Raw genomic sequence first — 13043 nt, forward strand, 5'->3', positions numbered from 1 at the left:
TTGAAAGTTGAAACCAATCCAGCAAACATGATCAAATTAATAATCAGCTATCATCATACATTTGAATGAATAAAAAATTTAGGTTTTGAGAGTAGTTTACATTTGAGTATTGATGAAAACAAAAATGCCGAAATAATGTATTTATATCTTGACCACCATCCACCTCCAGAAAAGATCACAAAAAATACAGCCGTGCTATGGTTTTTTTTCCGCAAAGGTTGTAAGACATAATTAATAAACAATCTTCAGGCATCAGTACATGCAAGCATTCAAATCATGGATGCTCTAGGAAGCCCGTTAGGAATTGTCCATGACCTCAATAAAAGGCTAACTCTCTTTGGAATTGGTCCATGGTGGCTGCATCATGAAGAACTACCATGGAATTTCTTGCAGTCGTCAAGAAAACTATAACATGTGAAGACCCAATACAGGTGGATCAGAGACTTAGATTTGTGGCTTAGAGTTGCTTCCAAAAGCCAGCTCAAATATTTGGTTATAATCATCTACGAAGTGAACTTCAAGGCCTTCCTTCACATTGGCAGCAAGCTCATCAAAATCTCTTCTGTTAGCTGATGGGAATATGATAGTCTTCACCTCACTTCTTCTTGCAGCAAGTATCTTCTCCTTTACCTGTTTGGTAGGAATGAAACTTTTAAAAACTAACAGAAAAAAACAAAGTCACAGAGCAGTAATAATACTAAATAATGGTGATTTCTGGTGTTATTTTTCAAAATAAGACTTCAGAATGATTTTTATCAAATATAGGAAGTTTGCAAATTTAGTAAAAATGTCAAGCTTTGCAGTTTCCAACTCAAAAATTCAGGCTATGACAAAATGCATATAAACTCCTAGATTCAGGTATTTCTACAATGGATGGTAAATCATATAGCATATAAAGATCAAATGGACAAATATGATGAATTGAAAGACAGAGAGTATGTCGCACATCCCGTGGTTGGAAACCAAAACAAGAATAAGAAACATTAAGTCTTAAAACAATCATGAAAACAAAAAACTATGAACTTTCTATTATTATGGTCGGTCACAATGATGAATAAAGATTATGTCACAGAGATAACATACCCCACCAATTGGGAGAATCCGTCCTGTCAATGTTACTTCACCAGTCATTGCAAGTTCTTTTTTAACATGCTTTTTCATGGCAAGAGACAACATTGAGGTTATCATGGTGCACCCTGCACTTGGTCCATCCTTGGGGGTAGCACCAGCCGGCACATGCAAATGGAGCTTGGAGTCTGCAAAAAATGGATTGTCTGGTTCTTTCTGAAGCAATATTGCTCTGGCTACGATATGAGCTATTTGCGCACTCTCCTTCATGACGTCTCCGAGCTGACCCGTCAATAGAAGTGCACCTTTCCCTTCTCCTTGCTCCACTAGGGCGGTCTCAACATACAATGTTGAACCACCCATTGCAGTCCAAGCAAGACCCATGACAACTCCTACTGGAGTCTGATCATATATACGTTCGGCATGGAATACTGGTTTGCCCACAAAATCAGCCAGGTTTGAGACATCAACTATGACCTTTTCAATCACATTATCAACTTTCACATCCTTTACATCACTTGTTTTTATATTGACCTGTAAATAGAGAAATCAATCAATTAATACATGACACAATGAATATACGGTGCATAAATATGCATATGTTAACATATATGCATACTACATTAAAGTAATTTCTATCGTCTGACTGATCCTTCCACTAATGTGAAAAAAAAAGTTTACACATAGGACTTGTAAGAAAAATCACTAGTAGGTGTCAATGTTAAACCAATTCTTACACTACAATAAAATGCATGTTTTAGTCACTTAGCTTCTCAGAATACCTTTGAATCAACGGGTTGGTCTGTTGTTGCAATACCGTTTGATGATAAGAGAGTTGGCTGCACTTTGTCAGCCTCCAACTGTTCAACAAGATGCTCATGAGAAGTTGCTTCTGATTCTTCTGTGGCAGTTCCATTAGGCTGTTCATGTAACGAGACTTCAATTGCTTGTTCAGATTCTGTTAAGGTAGTTGTTGTAGCCCTTTCGTGTGAGTTCCCATCCTCCAGTTTCTTCCCCCCTGGACCATCATCTGCAATTTGAGTAGGCTCTTCAGTAGATTTCTCTCTAAGCTGTTTGGCTCCTTGCTGAAGGCTGACTTTTAGAGATTGCTCATTTGTCACCCCTTGACGGACAAGTTGCAGAGCTATCTATATTAAAGCATAAGAATAAAATCGGTCATGAATAGGAAAAATATTCAAGGTTTTCTGAAATCAAAATATTTATTTCATTGATAGGAAAAGATGCAAATTTAAATATCTAATATACATCAATGGTCATAAAAATGCAAATGAAGGGAATGACTGAGAATTCATAGATGATAGTAATAGAAATGCATGTATGCTTATGAAACTAGTGCTTCTGCATATTTAATGGCCAGAAAACATTCAGATTAATCACTGCTAAAAGGGGAGACTTTCACAGAAAAGCTTTTGATTACAGAAATATTGACTTCCAACATCTCTCAAAGGGGTGTAAAGCCTATGACAAAATAAACTTCAATTAAGTACAACTACACCAGAAGATGCATTAATTGAAGCAATAATTTGTAAAGGAAAACATTTGTTTAATAGAAAAACATAAACAATTTGGAAAGCTACAAGTGAAAAACCACCAATTCAAATATCCTGTTAAAATAAAAATTTCAGAAAGCCAAAACTAGCAGGTCAATAATTTAACATTTCTAATTGTTTCTTTAATCCTTCCCATAATTCTCCAACTAGCACATCCGACAAGTATACCTATTTGTGAGATGACCCAAATACCCAAATGTCTTGCATAAGCAATATGCAAACTAGTTACAAAAAATCGAGGCAATTGGGTTTTTCATTGATAGGGACAACTAGCTAGACACTTTGGTCAAAACATCATAACTAGCTTGTTATGTTCATGCACGCATTCAAACCAGAACTAAATCAAAATATCACCTAGTAACAAGCATCTTGTGTTCTCATGATGCATTTCAGATTGTATACGGTGCCGTTTGAAGTTCAAAGTCATTACTAATTTTTCTGAAGAAAGCATACCGATAACATTGTGGCTCGTCATCAGAGGCAACCCAATGCTCAACAGTTATGGTTGGGATTTGCTAGCAAAACAATTACTTTGAAAATAAATAATAAAATTACGAATATTTAGATTTAAAAACTGATACTTCTTTTCTGAAGTTCTAACAACTGTGTCACAAACCTTGCGGTATATCTTCTCAATTTGCTTTTGAAGATTCCGAACACCTGCCTCTCGGCAATAATTTTCTATCAGAGCAAGAAGAGCTGCATCAGTCACTTCAACCTGGATACATTGATCAGAAATGTTAACAGAATATAAACCAATATAGCATAGATCATGTATACATGGTTAAATATGTTTGTAAAACATTCTATCAGTAGCACGAGACACTCAGCCACCACTAATCCATGTTCACTATTACTAAATATATGTTCTAACTGATGATCCAATTACATCAGGTTAATCCTAGAAAAGCACATTCATGCTGAATGATTCAGACACTAATCTTCCTTACAGTGAAGCAATGTTCAGTCGCCTTTCTAATATAATATATAAAGACAAATGGTGAGATAAGGCGACGGCTTGAGCTTTCCACCATGATCTCCAGATGGCAAAAGCTAACGATTTAATATTGAATCACAGTTATAACTTTTAATTTTCGTAAAGGTACTCTAGTTCATGAATAACAATCTTTTGAGTGGCCTGTGAAGTGTGTCATTCGACACAACCAAGTTAGAACATTGGCCATATCAAGTGCTACCAACCAACTGGACCAACTCCTTGTAGCATCTTCTGAAATTAATTTTCCTAAGACCAGGTACCTGCTTAACCCCAAGACAAAAAACTATGAATAGAATAATTTTTGCATGGGAGCTATAGACTACTTTTTATGTTTTTATTCTCGAGTTATTTTTATTAATCAGCTAATGATCCTTAAAAGTTTACGGATTAATAATTTGAAATCCTAAATATGTAGAAAATAATTGGTATTTAAAGAATTTCTCAAGTGAATAATTCCCTTGGACAAGATTTCTACCATAACCAAATCATCTTCTCCCATCTAAATGGGGTCGGCATGTACAAAGCTAAAAATCCACCAAATCAAATACTAAGATGAAAATACAACAGGGCACAAATTCATGTAATCAGGAATTCTACAATATTGTTCAGCTCATGATAATTCAAAGGCACTGATATGCTCGTAGTGTTTATCTGTCTCATATTGTAATTGATCTGTCAAACTGCTATAATTCTCTAACCATGTAGCAGATAACATCTCAGGAGATTTACTAATCTAGAATATTTTATTTAAAAATATATTTCGATAAATCGTGATGAAATCCTGATCCCTAGTATCTATTGCAATGATCAGAATCCATTTATGAGTTGAAAAAAATATTGCTTATGCAGATGATGTGTCTCGAAGAGAGTAAATTATATGACCAGAAACAAAAGAAGAATGAGAATGTTCTCTTTCTTTTAAAGGTTTTCTTCTTTCCCCTCAGAAGGAAGAGAAGGGGGGGGAGGGGGTGTTTGGGGTGGGGGTTAGTGGGAGCTGGAGGGCACCACTCCTAGGCTATGGAATCATTCATTTAGAATCATTGTTATGACTTCAGAACCATTGAAAGCTTGAACAGGTCCATTCAGTAGCTAACAGGTTGGAAAAAGAAAATTGAGTATATCAAATCAAGTAATGCAATGCTATGACAGTAACACAAACATATCAAAACCTTGCAGCATTATCAATAGAATGATAAACTTTCTTTGTTCCATCAAATATTTTGCACCAGCAAAATTGAAAGCCTTGATCCTACCATGAAGAATGTAGCTCTACTCTCTCTGACAATGATCTTCCAATACACAGACACTCACAAACACTTGTCTACAGGAACATGCGATGCATGCCCAGTATAAAAATAATAAAAAAAGAAAGAAATGTGTTGAATGATAATATAAATTCTATTTATCAATTTAAAATAGAAAAAATCAGTAAAATCCAAAATCCAAACAGTCATGAGAAATAAAAACTTTCCTAACTATACCTTCCATATTCTCATGCAATTCTCTTTCTATGCTCTGATGAGAGATATAATGAGATATTTCATATGTGAAACATAAGACCATAAGATCTAGGAAACAGATGGAGAGGTCAAAGTATCTATCATTTTCTCTTTATTCATGAAAATTAAGTGAAAAGGGTGTTCTAATAGAAAAGGTTTCTTAAGAATAGAGAAGGAGAGATTGGACTGGTGAAGATGATTGGAGGGGGGCAGGGGAAGAGGAGGGGGGCAGGAGGACAGGAGGGCGGAGGGGAGGGGTAGAGAGAGAAGTCCTTGATACGAAAACCGAAATCAGACTGACTAACCATTTTAGAACAAGCATTTTGTTTTTCTAGTCTTTTGACAGCTCTGCTCCTCCTTCATATATGGAGAAGATCGGAACAAGTTCAGTCTCTAATCTTATTTTGACTGTAATGGAATGTGAGATGGAAAACATATTATGATTCTTTGGGAGGATGGGATTTTCATGGAATCAAAGAGGCTGCTTGTTCTCATGAATTACAATATTCTACAATTATAAAAGAATGTTTTTGATGAGATTTGGTTAGAAAATCTAATGGCAAACTTGAAAAAAATAGGCATAACCAAAGGCACAGATTTCTCTTTTTATCATGCACACAAAAAACATATATATAATCTGTTTTGAGTGGGATATTTCTTGACATGATATCAAATACAATATGCCAATTTCAGATAAATTGAAAGAAAACGGACCACTTCCAGCAACTTTTCAGGGGGACATATAGTTAACAATACGAGTGCAGTATTAATCATACTTGTTCAGATTTGATACCACAAGCTTCACGAGTAGTCTTTTCCAAATAGTCCCTTGCAATATGCATCTTTTCATCAGTGATATAACCAGCAAGAGCAATGACCTCCATTCTGTCCAAAAGAGGGTTTGGTATCATCTCAACTACGTTTGCTGTGCAAACAAACAGAACCTAAATTAATAAGCAAAATGGTGTCAGAAGATATTCTAATGGAAGAGTAATTCTGTAAATACATTCACAACTAAACTTAGCTAAGATATCTGAATGCAAATAAAATTGCAACATTAGGACATGGAGAGAAGTGACAGAAGATATTCTGGAAATAACTGAAATGACAATTAGATTTTCATGTATGCATGGGTATGCAAGTGTGCACGTGCATGTGCCCGTGATACTCCCATGCCAAATGCAACACACATACACCCTTGTGGAAAGCACGTGATGAGACATTGAAGTTGAAACTCAAATAGATCATCAATAGCATAAGCACTTAAAGTAAGTAAATCAAATGATTTTCGATGTTAATTATGTATCAAATTATCACAACATGGATAGTAAATTAGTAATCAAAGTAGCATTTGGCTTGAGTCTAATGTTAGGGTGAAAAATCTCTAACCAATTGAATTTAGATACCCATGCTTTTAGAGGTGATGAACAAATTGCAATTTAAATTTCTGTTCCTGGATGTTGGCAGTAGGGACAACCATATATGTTATGGCTTAGAAGTATCATATACATGCTATACAGTAGATCTTATACAAGTCCACTGCCGGAACACATGGATGATTTTATTCACCAGATGGTAGTTCTATTTGACCCACGGTCAGTCTAGTAAATACTAGTGTGCATTGGCATATGGAATGGATTTCTTTAATATTTTAATACATATTCAATATGTGGTCATTACAAATAATGTGTGCAAAGCGCACACTGTGAGTAAAGATGCTACATGGTAGAGCCAAAGTTCTTACTTGACTGCTGAAAAATAATCAGTAATCTAGATGGTATATCTCATTCTGCATTGCAGTAACATATCTTTTCACACTGGTCCAAGCATCAGCACAATACGACATATATATATATATATATATAAGCACCATAGGGGTACGAAAGATACTTATTGTCTCACCGACTTATAGATCTGTGCCATTTGCAAAAGTTCAAAAGCTTTGAACTTATAAATGCCTTACATGCATAATGTCTATTTCAACTCTCTCTCTCTCTCTCTCTCTCTCTCTCTTATATTTATGTTTATATTTATATAAACTGATTAGGCTTCTCGCCACAAATTTATGTAGCATAAATTCCATACGAATTGTCAATTATATGTTTCTGCTAGTATAAAATTGTTATTTTAAAAAAAAAGAAAAAAAAATCTTTTTTCAGATTCTCTCTTATCCAGATCATGCATCCCACCACAATCTGCCCAACTTGTTCCCAACCTTCAAACACCACCATGGCACCTCCTACCAACAGTTGCTGTAAGTCACGGCCATTTACTCCCCTCACTGTCTTTGGCTGCTGTTCCACCCCACCCCCTCCTATCCCCACGAAAGCTCTCCAGCTAAAAGGTGGAGGGAGGTGGTAGGGAAAAAAGGGTTGGTGGGCTGGATGGCATAGTAGAAGGAGTAACTAAAAGGACTTGTAGTCATTGATGGCAGTCATGGGTAGGTGGAGACTTAAAACAGACCTAAAATTTTCGGTGTGAGAAGGAACAGGACATCTTTTACAAGAAATTCAAATCTACCAAACTAATCGGATCTCAAAGTATTTCAAGCATCTACTGACCTATGTGATTGAAAATTTAATTCTATTTTAGAAGATAAAAAATCAAAGACCTTTCCAAAAAGAATTCCTACTTTCCAAAAAAGAAATCCTACTTGCTATTCTGTTAAATTCCACTGATTCATGTCATTGAATTTTTTTCCCTCCCTTATGACTTTCAAGCTATGGAAGACTACACATTAGATGGTACAGTGGCAATGGCATCTAATATTACCTTGCAGATTGTTTTTGAATTAAAAAAAAAGCTCTTTTCCCCTTTGTAAGTCCTTTTTCTAGTGTTACACGTCATAGAAACGCTGAAAGAGCATCATTCAGTATAAGCATCCAAATTACCCAAAATAGAAATTGAGGACAGAATTTGTTTAATTATTATAAATATTTGATCATCATATGAGCTAGCTAATGCTCAGATCTTGTGGGGTAGGTTTCAACACTTCAAAGAACTAATAAATGTTCCAATAAGAAATAACTGCCTGTTGCAAAAAAAAAAAGTAAAAATTGGACAATGAATGGTATAGATGCGAAGCGTATTTTACCGATCATGGTGCCAAGCTCAACTTTGTGGTCAACAACCCTATTTTAGAAAATTAAAGTCCTTCTAGCAAAGAAGACTCATACCTTTAAAATGGGAGACATCCTTTGTTCCAATAAGTATGACTCTTCTTAAACAGAACTTTTATCTTCAAACAACAATGGGTTTTTCTTTGGCATCCAGTACAGTTCTTATTTCCAAAAAAAAGTTACATTCCTGACCACACAGGTCAAGAACTCGGGATTATCATTTGTGAAATAGTTTTCACATCTATAAAATCACTGCCTGTTTAATAATATACAGATTCCAATTTCACACTGTTCATTATTTAATATCTCTATGTTATTTAAAATTATATATATTCTGATTCAGAATGTGCATCTTTTCTCTCTGAAAGATTTATTAGTACTTCAAATTGCTGAAAGATAACATGTGAGGTCCAAGACATAACAGCCTGTATGACAACCGATTCTATAAGTTGTGTCATCAATTTTTATTTTGAAAGATCTGTATGAATTCTAGATATCATTCCACTAGGCCCAACTCATATGTAAGTTGGTTTCCATACCATACTACTATTTCATGAATTTGATGAAACTAAGCAGACAGGTAGGTGATTTTTTTTTCCTTTTTTTTTTTGGTGTGTGTGTGTGTGTGTGTGTGTGTGTGTGTGTGGCGGAGGGGGGGGTCTAGAGCAACTTAAAAATAAAAAGAAAAAAGGGTCTATATTCTGAACCACATAGGTCATGAACACAGAACTATCATCAAGAAGAGCATGGTCCGTTTCTTTCCCATAGCATCATTCTCTACTATTTTCATATGATAGATGTCACGCCCCGAGCCCGAGGCGCGGCAGACGCCGCATGCCCGCACGGCGGGCCGCACGGGCGCGCAAGGCAGCAGATCATATCAAAGCAGATACAGCTATTCAAAACTAACATAATTATTTAAATTTATTCAAAAGCAGTCTTACAAAATTTCAAATAACATATGCTTACGTAAGTCAAATACTTTAATCAATCTAACTAAAGGACCAATAACTGAAGGAATCGTCGGAAAATCTAACGCACTCCTCAATCCCGTGAGATCAAGCCTCTGGATCTGAAAAAATGGAAAAAATAGAATAATGAGCTACACTAGCCCAGTAATCAACAAAATACCCCAGAGTGGGGTCAGAGCATATCAGATCAAAATACAGGATAATGTCTGGAATAAATCATAAATAACATCATTTGTTGTTTTCAAAACTTATTATCACTTTTCCAAAAATATGATATCAGAATCTCAACATGATAGGCTACGGCCACGTAACCCAGTGGCATGGGTTGCACAAAGTGCCAAATCCACTATTTTTATCCACCGATGGCAGCCGGTGTTGCACAAAAGTGCCAAATCCACTATATTTACCCACCGATGGCAGCCGGTGTCCAGAAACCACTATTCTAATTACCGGTGGCGCGGTGTCGAAACCGGTTCCTCACAGATTACAAGTCGACAGGTCCAACGTATAATCCCCATTGGCGGGGCCAGAACAGAACAGAACATATCATAGCCATGCTGAGAATACATATATATAAAAACAGATTTCATAAATTTTCCAATCATAGTTTACGGATTTCAAAGCATAATTTTCAAATGAAATTTAACATGCCAGACCCATTTTACTAAATACAAAACATATTTCAGAATTTAATCTATTTATCAAATAATTTGGAAATCACACTCGAAGTATTAAGTTACTTACATCTTCTCGCTTAATCCCTACTTCAGATAGGCGGATCAGGTTCACCTATAAGGATCAAATACAAATTACAGAAGATCCTTGTATGAAATAACATAATGTCAAGGGCTTATCTGCAAAATTCCATTTATTGGCCAAATGGGTTCGGGCTTCGGGTTCCGGGTTTCGAGTTCGGATCGGAACTGGGTTTCGGGTTTTCTTCTTTCTTTTTTTTTTTTTTTTTTTTATTTTTAACTGGGCCCAAGTTGGGCCCATAGTGGACCGGGCCCAATTCGGGCCCACGGTGAACAGGGCCCATGCTTGGCCCTGTTCGGCCCGTAGGGCCTTCTTCCTCCCCAACCCCCCCACGGCAGGGGAAGATCGAGAGGGAGAGCGGAAGAGGAAGGGGGCGGTGGGGTGGCCGGAGGCCACCCCTCGGTCGACGGCCAGCCGGCTGCGGGGACGGCCGGCGGCCGTTGCGGCAGCTAACGGGGAAGAAAAAGACCGAGAGAGATCTCGGTTTGGGGTCGAAACAGAGAGGGAAATCGGGCTGTTCGGCATGGAATCAAGGGCAAAAGAGGAGGGAGGCTCACCGGCAGTTGACGGAGAGGCAGATCCCGGCCACGGCTGCTCGATCCGGTGGACAAGCGGCGGCGGTAGCAGTGCTTGGAACCAAGATGGATCTCGGAACAGAGGCAGGCCACGAGGGAGTCCGGGCGGCGCACGGTCGGGAAGAGGATGCCGGTCACCAAGGAGAGGAAGAGGAGACGGAGGAGAGGGAGGAGGGCTCGGGTGATCTCCGAAGGAGGAGGAACGGGGGTTTTATAGCCTCATTGTAACGGCTCTCCGCCGCGGGAATTGCGGAGGAGGCGAAATCAGTGGCCGTGCGTGCGGCCGCGAGGTGGACGCGGGATGACCGCGGTGCAGCCGCGGGATGCCCCTCTGTGCCCGAAGAAGATGGAGGGGATCGCGTCTGCGATCCCCTGCTACGCCCCTTCCAAAAGAGGAAGACGGGGCTGAAGTCGGCTGGGGCTGCCGACTTCAGCCCGAATCTCACATTCTCTCCCCCTTAAAAAAATTTCGTCCTCGAAATTTAAGAGAACTATGTCTTTCAAATTTAGAAATGCTCAGCCTATTGAGTAATATAAATCCAAGATCTCATTCTCCTCGATCAAAATCAGTGTGATAGATAACTTTGAATCAATTATCAAAACCTTCATATAAACTCGCAAGATTAACACTAGATAAGTGACTAACTAAAATCTCAGATTGAAATTATCATCTTGATGCATGTTCACTCGAGATCGAATCAGGATCAATTCACAACAGGATTGATTAAAATTAGTTGTGTTTGGGATAGAACTTGAAATGAAATAGATTTCATACACTTATCATGGTAGTGTGCTGATCCCTCAAAGGATAATGACCAACCTTAGTGTCAAATCATTAAATGGCTAGAAATGTAATTCACAAAATGAACATGTACTGATGATCATTAGATAGCAACGGTCTATCCCAAAAATGATTTGCATCAAATCACAAAAGCAGGTCTGAGAAGGCAAAGTATTGATACCATGATTCAATATACCACAAAGCTTTGAACTTAAACTCATAAATCATAAGATGGGAGCAAATAATGCATGGTTTATTCAGATACTTAACAAATTAGACCATATTTGGTCGACAATCAACTAACCCGAGTCAAGATACGCTCAAATTATTATTATTATTATTATTTCCTTAGCATACTCAAAAAAATAGCAAATTCTATCCAAGAGATAACATAATCATATCATGATTGACCTGAGAATCAACAAAATCTTTCATTATTGAACAACATAGTCTTTCATAATAACATGTTACCAAAATACAATCAATATTTTTGACCAGTTTAGATTGACTCAATCCATCATACTTTCGCTGCGCAACTCTGATCAATATTCTCCAAAATTTCTTAATGATCCCAAATTATCAGCATTTTTTTTTTCTTTTTAATATCCAAACAAAATTTTATCCTTGCTTCCCAAGTACACTAGATCATGATTAATCCTTGAGATAGTTGTCATATTTGTACCATCATATGATCAAGTAATCATACTTTAGATCCAAATTTGAACTAAGCCAATTCTAGTTTCCCTTGATAATTCCATTATACAAGTTAATATTTATTCTAAGCTTTGATAATTAAAAGATTCTAGATTAACTTACTCAGGAGCTTACTCAATCATTCCGAATCTTTTCTTTTAGGCTAAACTTATTTGGGCCTCTCATGAAATCCCACTTGCATTTCTTATATGGTGATACAAAATCCACAATCAACTCATAGCCTTGATTAATAAATATTTAACTCACAAAAATCAAATAATCTGGTTCAAAGATTTACAAGAAATTCCTCCAAGATATAAGCTCTATGATTTTACATTGAGATCCATCAAAATATCAATCTTAATTGTTTCAAGTCTCAAGGGTTAGGGCCAAGTAAAAATTCTTAAGTCTCATCCCCAAGTATATTTTTCTTCTATATATGAGTTCCATGCATGATCCACATACAGATTTCAATAAATATTTTCTAGTCCAAACTTTAAACATTTTTTTTTTTATAGATGAATCTTAATTTGCCACCAAAATAATTAACTTCAACTAGAAGCAATATCCACAGTGCCTGATATCAAGTTAAACTTCCAAAATAATTACATTGCACGATAATATCTCATGATTAATATTCCTTCACTTAATTTAGTCAAAATCTAATTAATCAATACTTGAAATACAAATTGCTCCACCAAGAAAACTCTCATAGTAGCTTATTCACACTTTGGTAACGACCATAATTAGGTTGCATTCTAATTTTAGCATTTCAAAATTCTGATAAAATAACACAAATTTATCAATAATAAAAGCAAATAAATACCTTCGTCTAATGGCCTAATGTCTACCCATCTCTCAAACTTTCCGACGAATCCTAAAGATCCTAAACTTAAACTCCGTCTGATTATTTCAATCACAATCCCTAGGAATCTGAAACCTAAGCTCTGATACCACTAAATCTGTCACGCCCCGAGCCCGAGGCGCGGCAGACGCCGCATGCCCGCACGGCG

General features: G+C 36.9%; 1 protein-coding gene across 6 annotated transcripts in view; it reads right to left on the reverse strand.

Annotated features, from left to right (window-relative positions):
* The window catches only part of LOC103699324 (lon protease homolog, mitochondrial-like), a 24128-nt gene continuing 11085 nt past the window's right edge, over positions 1-13043 (reverse strand). For 3 of the 6 annotated variants that reach the window (XM_088713216.2, XM_089928084.1, XM_089928083.1), the window contains 5 exons: positions 5912-6079; positions 3256-3357; positions 1851-2216; positions 1084-1602; positions 1-630 (listed from right to left, as the gene is read on the reverse strand). In XM_088713216.2, the coding sequence (XP_088569342.2) occupies positions 445-630; positions 1084-1602; positions 1851-2216; positions 3256-3357; positions 5912-6079 (1341 nt within the window). In that variant the 3' untranslated portion in view covers positions 1-444. The remainder of the gene's footprint in view (positions 631-1083; positions 1603-1850; positions 2217-3255; positions 3358-5911; positions 6080-13043) is intronic. The other 3 variants (XM_089928085.1, XM_089928086.1, XM_089928087.1) reach the window with 3 other exon arrangements.

Source organism: Phoenix dactylifera, chromosome 17 (assembly GCF_051530095.1).
Source record: "Phoenix dactylifera cultivar Ajwa chromosome 17, Ajwa_hap1_PhDact_Kaust_v1.1, whole genome shotgun sequence".
NCBI lineage: Eukaryota > Viridiplantae > Streptophyta > Magnoliopsida > Arecales > Arecaceae > Phoenix > Phoenix dactylifera.